At 23.8% G+C, this 14,584-nt stretch overlaps 5 protein-coding genes across 5 annotated transcripts; 3 read left to right on the top strand and 2 right to left on the bottom strand.

Moving 5' to 3' along the window:
* Nucleotides 1-228: 228 nt before the first annotated feature.
* On the bottom strand, nt 229-3,747 carry PVVCY_1400480 (conserved Plasmodium protein, unknown function; the record flags this gene model as incomplete). The annotated part of the gene is made up of 1 exon (XM_008624975.2): nt 229-3,747. The coding sequence occupies one exon, from the start codon at nt 3,745-3,747 to the stop codon at nt 229-231; it is 3,519 nt and encodes a 1,172-aa protein (XP_008623197.2).
* Nucleotides 3,748-5,678: 1,931 nt separating this feature from the next.
* PVVCY_1400470 (small heat shock protein, putative) lies at nt 5,679-6,248 on the top strand (the record flags this gene model as incomplete). The annotated part of the gene is made up of 1 exon (XM_008624976.2): nt 5,679-6,248. One exon carries the CDS (start codon nt 5,679-5,681, stop codon nt 6,246-6,248), a length of 570 nt encoding a protein of 189 aa, XP_008623198.1.
* A 1,835-nt stretch (nt 6,249-8,083) lies between these two features.
* On the top strand, nt 8,084-9,867 carry PVVCY_1400460 (conserved Plasmodium protein, unknown function; the record flags this gene model as incomplete). Its single annotated transcript, XM_008624977.2, has 2 exons — nt 8,084-9,532; nt 9,664-9,867. The coding sequence occupies 2 exons, from the start codon at nt 8,084-8,086 to the stop codon at nt 9,865-9,867; spliced, it is 1,653 nt and encodes a 550-aa protein (XP_008623199.2).
* A 201-nt stretch (nt 9,868-10,068) lies between these two features.
* PVVCY_1400450 (conserved Plasmodium protein, unknown function) lies at nt 10,069-10,620 on the bottom strand (the record flags this gene model as incomplete). Its single annotated transcript, XM_008624978.2, has 1 exon — nt 10,069-10,620. One exon carries the CDS (start codon nt 10,618-10,620, stop codon nt 10,069-10,071), a length of 552 nt encoding a protein of 183 aa, XP_008623200.1.
* A 1,994-nt stretch (nt 10,621-12,614) lies between these two features.
* PVVCY_1400440 (CorA-like Mg2+ transporter protein, putative) lies at nt 12,615-14,275 on the top strand (the record flags this gene model as incomplete). Its single annotated transcript, XM_008624979.2, has 2 exons — nt 12,615-13,950; nt 14,139-14,275. 2 exons carry the CDS (start codon nt 12,615-12,617, stop codon nt 14,273-14,275), a joined length of 1,473 nt encoding a protein of 490 aa, XP_008623201.1.
* Nucleotides 14,276-14,584: the final 309 nt, after the last annotated feature.

Below are 14,584 nucleotides of genomic sequence, written 5' to 3'. Positions count from 1 at the left end.
ACTAAACAAAAATAAACTAAAAAAAATATAAAATATCGTATTATATATCGTGATGTTCACAATAAAAAATATTACACAGTCGTATAATTAAAATTAGTAAAATGTTGTGGAATCTCTCTATTAATGAACGTGTTCTGCAAAAGTACAAAGAATGTGCATATATTCATATGCAAAACCGATTTTAAATTAGCAATATGAGTAACAAACTATTATTTAATTCTTATGTTATTATTTTGGTTTTTTACTATCTTGGGGTTTTAGTAGATTCATCATTTCCTCGCGTTTTTCGATGAGGGCCTGCTTTGCTAGTTGCAATTCCTTTAATTTCATAATGTTGTAAATAACAATATTGAAATTATTATTTTGGAATATATCAATGACTTTTTCAGAGTTAAATAAATCTGGTTGCAAAAATTTATTTTTAAAGCATTTTAAATCTTCATATTTTATTTGGCCTTTTATTAGTATATCTTCATAATTAATGTCATAAAACTGTTCGTAAATAATTTCATCAATTAATTTAATTAATACTTGTATAACAATTATTTCCGAATCTGGAGACAAGTAATTTTCCCATTGTAATAAATCTGTTATGTTTATTTTTGAAAGATAATCCATATCATCATAAATAATAGTTCTTATTGTTGCTAATAAGATAGGGTCTACAATTAAATCTGTTCCTATATAGAAATAGTTTTTTTTATTTTTTTGATCATGGGACATTTTTTCATCAATATAAAATTGATTTATACGTTCTTTCATTGTAAATATATTATATTCGTTAAAGTATTTATTTTTTCTTATATAATCATTTAATATATCTTTTTTTTGTCTAACGATTTCTGCATTTTCTGTTTGATCAGTTTGAAATCTTTCGTACACATTTTCATTATTGGGTAAAACGTTTAATATTTTAAATATGTCTACTTTTCTTCTCTCTAAACTTTCTAGCATAATAAGAGGTAATTTATCATGACCTAATATTTGTATAATTATCTCTCTTATTATTTTTACATCAAAATAAAAATAAACTTTAGTATTTTTTTTATCGATAAATCCATATTCCAGTAGTAAAAGATCATTACTTAGTTTTCCATAGCTTATGGTAATTTCATCTCCAGTGTATATATTTTCAGAACTAAGTAATTGAATACTATTTGCGTTTTCAAGCATAGTTTCATTAGTATTATGCAAATTTTTAGTATCCCCAACTTTGTTAATATCACTATCACTGCCATTTGTGTTGTAGTTATTTTTTGTTTGGTCCCCTATATCTATAGGTTCAATATGTTTGTAGACTTGGTTTATTTGATGTGTTTTACTAAAGGCATCAGGATTTTTATTATCAGAAAATAGATTATGATAGCTATAATTTACATCATTGTTACTATTTGAAAAAGAGTGTGTGCCCCTTTTTATGTCTTTCGATATGTTTTTAATGAAAGAATTCATTGAAAAGGTTCTATGATTACATACATCAATAAATGGTATTAAACACATATGCTTATTTTCGGTTTGCTTTTCCTTTTTTTCATATTCATTAAAGTCATATTTTGAGCATTCTTTGGCACTAATTTTTTCTATATGCTTATTTGTTTCTTTTATTTTTATATTGCTATTTAAAATGTTATCTTTTAAGTCATCATACTCATTTTCGTTTTTCCTATTCGATTTTTCTGATTTTTGTATATTATTTTCTTCTATATTTTGAGAGAAACATGTGTTTGATTTGATTTTTATAGCATGAGATGAAACATAGGAATATATGTGCATTAAAAACGAGTAATTAAAAAAAATATCAAAATTGTCAAAAAGTGATGCATTATAAATAATTGAAGCAATAGAATTTTGGAAATTAGCAAATGAAAAAGAACTTTGAGAATTTTCTTTAAGTGATTGTTCTGCATGTACATAGTTGTTATTATCATCATTAGTAGTATTGCTGGTCATATAATTAATGCTTGTATGCTGAGTAGAACTTTCTTTTTGACAATTTGTATTTTTAGTAGACAAACAAAATTTCTTTTTATTTATCAAAGTAAAATGGTATAGCTTGTCTAAATCTATAACATTGTTACACTTTTTATTTGCAGATGAATTATTTGAATCATTTTCATTGTAAATAATATTATTTTTAAAATATTTTTGAATTGTAGAATAATATTTGTTATTGGTAAATAAAATTTTGTTAATAATATTTTTATCAATAGAAAAAAAAATTGCATTATCATTATCTTCATCATTTTTATACATATTTATTATTTCATGAATCATTTGCTTTCTAAAATATATTATATTTTTTATATTTGCATTATTAAACAAAAAAAAAGAAGATTCTTTAAATAGTAAAGGTAGATGGTTTAGAGAGGGTGTATTCACAATATAATTAATATAATGTTCATAATTATTATAAAAAAAGAATGATTTACGATTTTTAAGAAAATTCTCTGAAGTTTTTCTAAGATGATTACTTATTTCATTAATATCATTGCTAACAATATTTGGGATAGCCGTAGACTTATAATTTTCATGTATTTCATTATTACAAGATAAATATATGTCATTGCTTAAATTTCTGCTAGTACTGTTTATCTCTTCAACATTTTGTTTTTCACAAATCCTTTGCTCATTTTTGTGTTGGAGTAATTCGGTTGAGGTGAGAGTTTCGCTCTCTTGAGACAAATATTTATCCAACAAAAGAAAAAGTGCATTATTGAAACTATATGCATGTAACAATATGTTCATATATTTTGAGATAAAATATATATATGCAATTAATAAGGTTAACTTTATATCCCAATATTTTAAATAAATATTTGGAGATTTCATAAATGATATAAAATTAATATGCCTTTTGTAAATATCATACATTAAAATTATATATGGGTCCAATTGATTTATTTGATCTTGCATATTATTTTTAAATATATATTTGATATAATTTACATTATAAGAATTTGAAAAATCATTTACAAAATTTTGAATTTGGTTCATTATATTATCATAATGTATTATATATGTCTTGGGTATAGATAATATTACATCATCTTTTTTAATATCTTTTTTTGCTTGCATACAAAGAATATTATCATGATGATCTTGGTGTGTATTATGATTATCAAGAGGGTTGCTATTCTTTGGTTCCATAAATTGAGATTGGCTTTTTTCGTCCTTTATTATATTTTTGTGGAATGCATTTTGGTACTGTTCATTAGATTTATTATGCCCACTTATGTGTTCTTGAAGTTTTTCATCAACCTTCACATTACTATCATTGAAAAATTCGTGAATTTTATTCTTTGAATATGAATAATTTGCCCTATTTTGTTCAATAAAATCTATATTTTGTAAGCCTGATAATTTATCCTGAAAGTAATCCACTAAATGCTCTATATTATAATTCGAATTTAAAATCGTATTTTTGTATTCATTTTTCTTAATTAATATGTTTTCTAATAATTGGGTTAAATTGTTTAACTTGATGTTATTTTTGGATATTTCATCATTTGACAATAAATTTAATGCATTGCCATTGGTTTTCAAAAAATGGGAACCATATTGGGGCCTTTGTAGTATTCCTTTTCTTTTAGAATCTGATGAATAATTATGGGGTTTCGAAGGAAAGCCATTATTTATAAAATATGGAAATAGGTTTAGTTTGTTTGCTTTTCTTCTTTTACATTGATAAAGGGTTGCATTTATAATTATTATTATGTATTTAAAGCATACATAAAATTTGATATTCATGCTACTAAACAAATATTTGTGGTATTTTATGTTGATTAAAAATGTTCATATGTATATGTGTGCGACTACATAAGTGAGCTTATTTATAGATGTTTAGGGAAATAAATATGCTTGCCATTTTATTTTAGTATTACAAAAAAAATGATAAAAAAAAATAATGTTTACATCTTTTTCTATATAATATAATAACCGTTATAGGGGTGCCCTCTTCATATATTAATTAATTCGTTGATAGCATGATAATAATAATTAAAATATATTGTGCATGAATATATATAATATAATTTATTTTGTGAAAAAAAGGAAATTATTAAAGAGTTTCAAAAATATTTACGCTTGAAACATAATAAATTGATGGTAATATAATGAAAGGGAAAAAGAGAAAAAAAATAAATGAAGAAGAATATATCTATTCCCATATGAACTAATACTATAAAATTCACCCCATTTTGTTTGATTTGTCACTTATTGTATTGTATTCCATTTTATTGTTATTCTAATAAAGCAATTTGCGAACTACTATATGCATTGTGAAGATACAACATAAGATATCGGAGATGATGAAGAAAATGAACAAAAAACAATAGCAATTTAGGGAAGTATCCCGTTTTATAAAATTCAATACATAAATACATATGCTTTCATTCTGATGGCAGTATATTAAATTAGAAGTCCATTGGGCTTATTATCTTTCTCAATTTTTTAAAAATTGTGACTGCCGATAAAATTATATATAGGAATATTAAACAACAAAGAATAATATATTCCCTTGGTGATATACGTTAAAAATAAAGATATAGTTTATAAACAGTTTATATATAGTAAATGTGAAGATATAATAATAGTATTTTGTAGAATAATGAATTATCACTTTTTTTTATTAATTAGAAATATGGGGATAATATTTGTGTGTACTTATTTTTTCGCTTCCTTATATATATTGGTAGTTTAGAATTTAAAAACTTTACGGTGAAAGGAAAAAGTGAATAAACTCATCATATTATATTAAGGCGGGGAAGTATATATTATTTATGAGATATATTTAAAATTATATAAGGTAGCAAAGGAATATAGTTTTATACAATCAATATATATGAGTGTAATTAATGGGGAATACATGACAAAAATATAAATATTATACAATAATAAAAAATATATTTTTATCGTTTTTTAGAAGTCTTTAAGCTAGAATTTTAATAAATAGCAAGGAACGAAAAAAATAACATCGGTCTTCGTATATTAAAATAGAATATTTATGCTTAATCAATCATGCAAAATGGTGTAAAATAAATATTTAATTATACTATTAGGTGCATATAACATAGTATTTTGTGTACTATGTTAAATATTTTATGTGTTATTCTACAATATTCTAAACTGTGTTCTATAAATATACTAGGTGGTATTCTCTCCATTTTGTATCCGTTATGCTCCGTGGTATATTATTAAAATACGAACAAAGTGGGATTATATGTATTTTTTTGATGTTTTGTATTAAAATACATCCCTAAATACATGAAAAAAATATAATATATTTTTTAAAAATTAATTAACAAAATACTTTTAATAAATAATTAATTTATTTATTAAGCCTTTTATTTATATATTTTAGTTTCATACATCGATTTTCTATAAAATTTCACTATTTTTCCAAATTTTATCTACAAGGATATACACCTAATTATTTTTAGCATATTTTTATTTTCTTTACATTTCGGAATTACCATTTTAATGTTTATTTATTCGTAAATAAATATTATAACACATATATATTTACATAATTATATACTTGGGTATGGTTGTTTGCCTTTAGTATAGTATCCTTTCCTTTGTAATATTATATTACACATATTATATATAGATATAATAAAGGTTCTCTTTTAAAAGCCCTGGATATTTTATAAGGATAGGGATCCCTGGAGATTAACAAAATGATAAACCGGAATTTCCAAGGGAATCCATATAATTGGAACGAAATATGGTTTAACCCTTACTTTGACCATCTGCATTTCCATAGGCATGTATTCCCTGGGAATGGATATGAATTTGGGAATATGATGGGTTCGATGAATAGCCATATGTTTAATCATGATTTCTTTGGAGCATTCAACCCCTTTAAAGCGCGTTGTTTTGGTTATAAGTGTAAACTCCCTATGAATGATGATTTTTCTTATGTGCAAAATGAGTCTACATCGCTGATTCCACTCAATATCCGAGATAAGGGAAAGGGATATGAGATAAAAATGGATTTTCCTGATATAAGTAAGGAAAACCTTCGAATACGCTTGTTCAGCAATTGCATAGAAATTGTATCAGCTTCTAACAAGATAATAGAAAAGATAGATGATTATACTTCACGTTATATTCAAGAAAAAAGAGAATCATCTCACATTCAAGCTGTGCCTATCCCCAAAAATGTACGTGTAAAAGATATTAGTGCAAATTTAAAAGATGGGGTATTAAGAATATATATGCCTAAAAAATATCTGGAACTGAAGTAATAAAGGCAATATTTTCTAGCAGGTTCCCAGCAATTATGAAATGCTTAGAAGTTTGAAATGGTAACTAAGAAGTTATGCATAAGTGCCTGGGCAGAGATTTGCAATAACAGATATGACGATAAGCAGTTATTAGGAACTAATTAAGATGCGAAACCCTATAAACCCCTGTAGGGGAGCAGTAGTTTAGTAGTATTTTAGACCTTATTTATCATAAGCATGATATGTATTCCTGTAGCAGTATTTAAAAATTGTATCCGACCGAGAGTATTATTATTTTTTTTTCTATTTAATTATATTTTTCGTGTTTTTTTTTTGAACGTACATAATGTTCCTTTTTAAATACAAAATATATGTAGTATTCTTTCCATAATATTTTTTTCCACATATATGTATATGTGTAAATGAAGTAGTTTTAAATATAAAAATATATAATGCTTTATGTATGTTTTTTTCATGAAATGCATTTATATCTAAGAATGGATTGCACATTGGGTTTTGAGAGAATATTGTGAATCATTTAATGTAAAAAATGTTGAACGAAGGATCGTGAAAGTGTACAGCAGTTTTTAAGATGTAACAATCCAGTCATTAGAAGTTATATGATGCATATGCATTAATATTTTTATTAAGTATGTTTCTATTATATGCAGTTTTAATCCGCATGTTGTATGTTTTATGTTTTTGCATGTTAGTATATATTTATTGTTTTCTTTATTATAATTTGTATTATAAAAGAAGTTTATTTTACATGTATGTATTTAAAAACAGACAAGCCAGTTGTATTATCATGTACATGTTAGTATTCAAGAAGTAATGAAAAATGAAAGCAGTTTTTTCAAAATAATAATATATATTTTAAGAAGAGAAAAATGACCATAACGCCAAGAAAAAAGATGTGTTACCCTATCATTTGAAGATTTAAATTAAAAAAGAATTTATGTGTAAGAATGATCCTTACAAAGGCATCTATATGTTTTATTATATATAGTTTTTTATTATTGTTCTTTATGTAGTTTACAATCAATTTGTATTTTTTTTATATATAAATAAATATAGTGTTAAATACGTCGTTTGGTGAATGATTTAAAAACATTTGAAAATAACTTTTTTAAAAATCCATCTATTTATTTACAAGTACAATAAAAAAAGTATCCTTGAAAATTGTTTAATGGAAAGGGGAATATATCCACAAATAAAATATTCTAAAAAAAATATAAAAATAGAGACTTTTTTTGTAAAATTATAACAATACTATAGAGATACACAAAGAAGCTTCTATGACGGTATTATTCAAAAAAATATTGGCGATAAAGTGCGCTATATTTTTCTTAGTGATTCTATTTTTATAGAAGTGTTATTAAAATAAGAAAAAAAAAATATATATTCAGCAAAAGTGGAAAAATAATATATTTTCAAATATTTCATTTGTTTTAAAAATGTAATCACAGGAGAAAATAGTATAGGGAAAATATAAGTGCATGGATGAATATATGGATGCCTTGTGTACACGTATAATTGTATTATGCATATATATGTGGCCAATTAAGTACTATTTTTTGTTTTTTTTTGGAAAGTAAGGAAAAAGAATAAAAAAAATAGACATTTTTTAAATAAAATATCACTAATAAGATTTAATAATAACTTTTTTGGGGGAAAAAAATAAACCCGTAACTTTTATTTTGTGTAATATAGAAAAACATATTTTTATGTAACTAAGAATTATATATAATTATACATATCCACATGAGTTTGGCCTTCTTTATTTATTATCAATAATATTGTAACTAGAGCTAAAAAAAGGTATAAAACGGCGAATGTCAAATTGTTAGAAAAAGATGGATAATGATAATGAGGTCGTAAAACTATTACTACGTGTAGGAAAAAAAATCAACAAAAATTATGAACAGATAAAGCCATTTATTAAAATAATCGTCGAAGATAACTGGCTAGATTCAATAGAGAGCTTAAAAAAGATAGATGATAATGAATGGCAAAAATTAAAACTTCCTTTACGCTTATTAGATGAGATTAAAAGAGAACTAGCAGAATTAAGAGATGCAGAGGAAACAAAAAATGATAAAGAATTAAATGAAAATAATCATGTAGAAAAATGTAAAAAAAATAATATAATGGGGTCTATAATAATGGAGGAAAACGAAAAGGATAGGGATAACTTATCCTTAAGCAAAAAGGTTAAAAAAGGAATATCAAATATGAATGAAAATGAATTTATTGATAATAGTAATAATGCTAATAAAAACGATACTATGCAAAGTTCTTTAGAAAAAGAACGAACAAATGACACTCCATCACATACCTTGAGTAGCAATAATAATATTGAAAAAGAGAATTCAGAAAAAGAAATGCATCCTATAATAAAATGCGATAAAGAAAAATTAGAAAACTTAATTAAAAATAATGTTATAGATATTCAAAAAGACACAATATTTTATTTTTCATATGGTAATGCCAATTATATGGGTCACAGTTATTCTGAAGAGAAAAATAGAACAATCAATAGTATCAATTATATTGAAAAGCTAAAAAATATTGACAAAAACGATTTAAAAAGTATTGTTCCTATTTTATGCAAAATTGTTAAAAACATTTTAATAAATCCAAATATATTAAATACCCGAATTTTAAAGACAACTAATGATATTATGAAGAATAAAATATTAAAATATAATGAAGCCAAACAAGTTTTATTATCGATTGGCTTTGTTGAGATACATAATTTTTATGTAATGGAATATGTCGATACATTATTGTTATTATGCAGTTATGAAAGCTTACAAAATATTACTAAAGATTTTTTGAAAATTCCAAGTCCTACAAATGTACCTTTTAACCCATTCAAATCAACTATAACATCTACAGATACATTAAAGAATAAAATAAAAGGTGATGAACAAATTGATAAATTATTGAAAGAAAAAAAAGAACACATTGAAAAATTAATTAATCAGGAAGTTGATTTAAACCCCAAAATATATCTTTTACAAAAGACGAATAATGGTATCAAAAGTAAAAATGATATTTTATCTAACTCTGACAAAGATGAAGAAGAAGGGGTAAATATGGCATGCCTTATATCAAGCATCAAAAATTTAAATAAAGAACAAACTTTTAAATCAAGGACAAAACTAGAATTAGAAAAAATTAATAGCAGAAAAGTATATTCAAAGACGGTTTTAAAAATTCTTTTTCCTGATTCGTATATATTAGAATTGTCTTTTTCTTCTGGAACGCTTATAAAACAAGTTAATGAAACCATAAAAACGGTATAAAGAAAAAATAAAGCGTATTTGCATCCGTACTTATATGTTGTGTAAAAATTCTTCGATCGTTTTATTTTCTATATTTTTATTATAAATTTGCATATTTACTCTTCTTTGTTTTTATCGTTTCATAGTTTCTGAATAAGTCTATTGCATCAAGGGAATGGTACATATATGAAACACCGGGGATATGCAAATTTGATATGAACAAAAAGCTATCTGATTATAGCCTCTTTCCACACGCCATTGTACGCTTTAAAGCAGATGATAAAAATAATATTGATGGCAATAATTCATTTTTATCAGAAGAATCTATTGAGAAATATTTTTTAAAATGAAAAAGGAGAAAATAGTTTCATTGTTAATTGTAGGTATTTAATTAATTCAAAATTTTAACACAAAAAAAATAAAATAAACACAAATAGAAGCAATTGAGATGTGTAATTTATTGAGGTTCGATGCATATATATATGTATTAATGCGGACGAACACACTTGAAATGGATGTAAGCTTATACTAATTATATTGAAAGGATAAGTTTACTCTAAAATCGAATTAAAAATTTTTTTGAAAATATTTTGTGTAGATATAGTTTCATAATTGTTATTAAATATTTCGTATTTGAAGTAGATATCTTGCAATTTTTTATTATAAATATCATTTTTTTGTGAAAATAATTTTTCAAACTCTTTTTTAGACTGCTCAAAATTCATTTGGGTTTTCCATTTGTCTATAACAATGTATTTATTGAAACTTTCATTATTATTTTGATCATTATCTAGATCAGAAAATGTCGAATTTTTAAAAACACTAGTTTCACAATAACCTTTATATTTCTTGTTAACATCATTAATATTTTGAATAAATTTCAATATGTCTTCTTCTTTCAAATCATGTGAACCATTTAAGTTATTATTACTTTTCGAATTTACGTTTTTATCTGAAATACTTATTTGTCTTACTACAAGTATATTGTGATCATTTTTTAGGCCATATTTAGTCAATTCATTCTTGTTATATAATTTGTTCAAATTCCATCCCATTACACTACTTAATAATGCGGTTAATATAGGTCCTTGGTATTTCGCCATTTTGTGTGTGCATATTTTATCGATATGAAGCTGTATTCATATATATATATAATGGGCATATTACTGCATACATAACAAATGGTTGATATATAAATATGAAGTTTATTTAATTAAGATATATTAAGACTTTAACATTTTTTCCATTTTCAAAACATAACGACAAATTTCATCCTAGCAACATAGTAGCCTCAAATTATATTCCTTTTATTTTTACTAGTTTATTTATGCGAAAAAATGTGTATATATAAGTATATCATATTCCGTGATTTTTCAATATTGCTGTTTATCAAAAATAACACAGTTTATTTTGTGTATATTAATATTATTTCAATATACTAAAAAATAGGTTAGTTCCTATAATATTATGAGATAATATAAATATGCCCCTATGTATTTAAATGATTAGATATGAAAATAAATCAATATAGTTTATACAAGCTTTGAAAATCGTTTTTTGCGAATATGAATTCGTATTATTTGGCTATTTTGGATGCTCTATCTGTGGTTTCCATTTTTTATATAATAATGTGAATGTCGAATAATGTTGCATAAGAAAAGTATTTGAAAATATCCTTTGCCAAAAAAAATAAAAAAATAAAGAAAAAAATAAAAGAAATATAAGAAAAATAATTCAAATAAAGTATATGATGTAAATAACGTTGGTATACAAAAGTGCCAAGCCCATGAAATATGCTTGGGATTATAAATTTAAAATGAAAAGAAAATTTTGTGTATATGTTACATAAAAAGATATTTATTTGTTTCCTAAAAAATGTGAATTTTCTAATTGTTCTTTTTGTCTGCTAGGTGTTAAAATTCAGTTTCCCTATGTATTCAATTAAGTGAAATTTTTTATCAGTAACACCCTAAAAACAAATAAAATACATATTATAATTTATGCATAATATCCCTTCCAATTTTATATTATTAGCTTCACATGATAATTATAAATACTGAATTAAGCATCTGGCATAACTAATTAAAACGAACACTTATACACACATAGCAACAATAATTGTTATGAATAAATCTTAATGTTTAATAAAAAATGAAAATACATAATAAAATAAATTAAAAATGTGAAGTTATACAATAATGAATGGTTGTATTTTAAAGCAATAAGCTTGTGAACTGAATAATTGGCCTTTTATAACCATATAAAAAATATACGAATAATAGTATAGCGCAAACATATATATAATAATTTGATATCTTTACTACGTACTATTCAAGATAATACACTTTTTATGTTTACTTTTTTATTGACTAGTTATGTTCATACGCAAGAATATTTGAATTATTCCCAATTGCATATAATAATATGTTTATATTTATATAATATATTTATATATTTATTTAGATTGGAAAAAGATGTACCAACTATTTTATGATTAATTGAGTCTTATGGAAATGCCATTAATATATATTAATATTTGGTGTGAATATATATGCAAATATAACTGCCATATTTTGATTTTTTCTTTTTATTTATAATGTTTCAATCTGTGGTACGAGTAGGGCTTTAATACATTTTTTATTTATAGTTATATTTGTCCTTTTCTCCTCTTTTTGTCTATTTATATATTTAGTTGTGTGTTCATTATATGTTTAATACTTATTCATTGCCATTAATATTATCATATAAATTGAAAAAATGCATATATTATCTATACATTCAGATTAGCATTATCTGCGTATTATGATATAGCATAAGTGTGAGTATCTAGGATAATGCTTATAAATTGTGTAAACATGTAAGAGTGGTTTACACATTTTTTTCTTGATACTCATATAGCTCTTTGAATTACTTTATGTGCCTTAAAATTTATGAATATAAAGGTGTATCCATATATTTGCATACATGAATATTTTATCATGTATATATATTGATATTATAACATTACTTTATGTTAGCACATGATTTTTTGTATAATATTTTTCATTCTTGGTTATAATTTTTTCTGTTAAACCCTTTGATAATTTTTTAAAACAAAATGTCTTTGGGATCGTCGAAATTAAAAAGTGATGATGAAGGATCGAAAAAACAATATGATTATGGTCAATCATATTATGACAATCCAGATGAGTTATTAAGTAGTAAAGATGTGAAAGAGGATACAGATAATTATAATTTAAAGAATACATTAATAAATCGTTGTAAAAAAGGGAAAGAAAATTTAGAAGTATTATCAAAAAAGGGAACTTCTGGAATGAATACAACCCTTATGAATAAGGACATAGTTACATTAAATGGTGAAAATAACGAATTAAAAATGAGGTTAAGAAATTCTTTATGCCCTAATAATATAAATTCTGACCAAATTGACACAACGACCTCATATAATAATAATTTGAATGCTAGCAACATTGATAATAATATTAGGAGAGAGTCAAATTTAAAACTAGAAGGAATATTAAATGAAAATGATTATTTAATTCAACTAAATAAATTAAGAAGACATGTAATAGTTGAGATATTTGGAGGTAAATGTTTTATAAGGGAATATTTATCTACAGAATTTTTAAAAAGAGTTAGACAGTGTTGTAATTTAAATTATGTAAAAAATAAAAGTGGATTAATAAATTATCGTGATTGTAAACAATTATTAGCAGAGAATAATAATATCGCAAGTATAGAGGCTCGGTTAAATGCTATATTAGTATCTCTTCCACCATTAATTTGTGTTATTTTACATTCTAGTGTTTTTTTAGTAATTAAAGAAGATTTAATAAGAGATGATTTAATTAAAAGTTTATGCAATATATCTAAAAAATATATTAATATATACAATATGAATGGAAATATAATAACAAAAAAACCTTTTGAGTTTTGTGCATTAGAATGTGTTTTTTCTAGTGCAATAGAGCATTTAAATGCGGAAATGCAGTTATTAAATAAAGAATTTTCTGATATTAAACTTTCATTAAAAACAGCAAAATATCAAGACATTTTATCAAATTTACATAATTTAAAAGAGCCAACAAGCATATTAATAAATAAAGTAAATTCATTTATTAAAGCTTTTCGTGAAATTTCTGAGAATAATGTTGATTTAAAAAGAATGGAATTAACTAAATGTTATTTTAATCCTAATGCAAATGATGATGATAATAAAGAAGCAACAAATCAAGATCTACAAATGCTGCTGGAATATTTTGATCAAGAGTTGCATCAATCATATAACCAAATAAAGAATTTACATGATGGAATGATTAATTTAGAAGCAAAAATTGTCTCTGATTTATCTCTTACTAGAAATAATTTAATCAGAATGGATATAATTATAAGCTTAATAAATTCAGGGTTTGGGATAGGAACCTTAATAACAGGTAATATGCTGATTAATGCAATACATTTATGTCTTAGTCTATATTACAAAATAAGGGAGTTATTTTTCCATACTAGCACAAAATACATAATTATATGTATATGTTTTCGTGACTGCATGAATAAAACGACAATGAGTAATAGTGAAATATTATAATTTGTGAATGTGTATATATTTTTCCCTTTTCAGGAGTTTTTGGTATGAACTTAAAAATACATTTAGAAACAAACGAGGTTGCCTTCCTTTATGTTACAGGATTAGTCATCATTTTATGTTTAATAACTGTAATAATGTCTTTTTATTTTTTCAAATGCATTCGAATTTGAATGAATTATATAATACAATAACCATGAAAGAATGAATATGGAGGCATATATAAAGATTCAAGTACTTTTCTACACGCATTAAGGTATGAGGAAAATGGGTGTGTGAACAGCGAAAGATATTATTAAATAAAATTCCATATTTGTGTGTAGATAATTATCAATAAATTAAAGCATATTACTTGTAAAACCACTAAAAATGTAAATTCCTGATTATATTATTATAATGTGTAAGATGGAGGATATACTTGATAGCAGTGTAATAGAGGAATAAAATGATATCACTACTATCTTAATTTTTTCAGTTAACAT

This window comes from Plasmodium vinckei (genome assembly GCF_900681995.1).
Source record: "Plasmodium vinckei vinckei genome assembly, chromosome: PVVCY_14".
Taxonomy (NCBI): Eukaryota; Apicomplexa; class Aconoidasida; order Haemosporida; family Plasmodiidae; genus Plasmodium; species Plasmodium vinckei.
The sequence above is the reverse complement of the archived record's forward strand: the minus strand, read 5'-3'. Positions and strand labels throughout refer to the sequence as shown.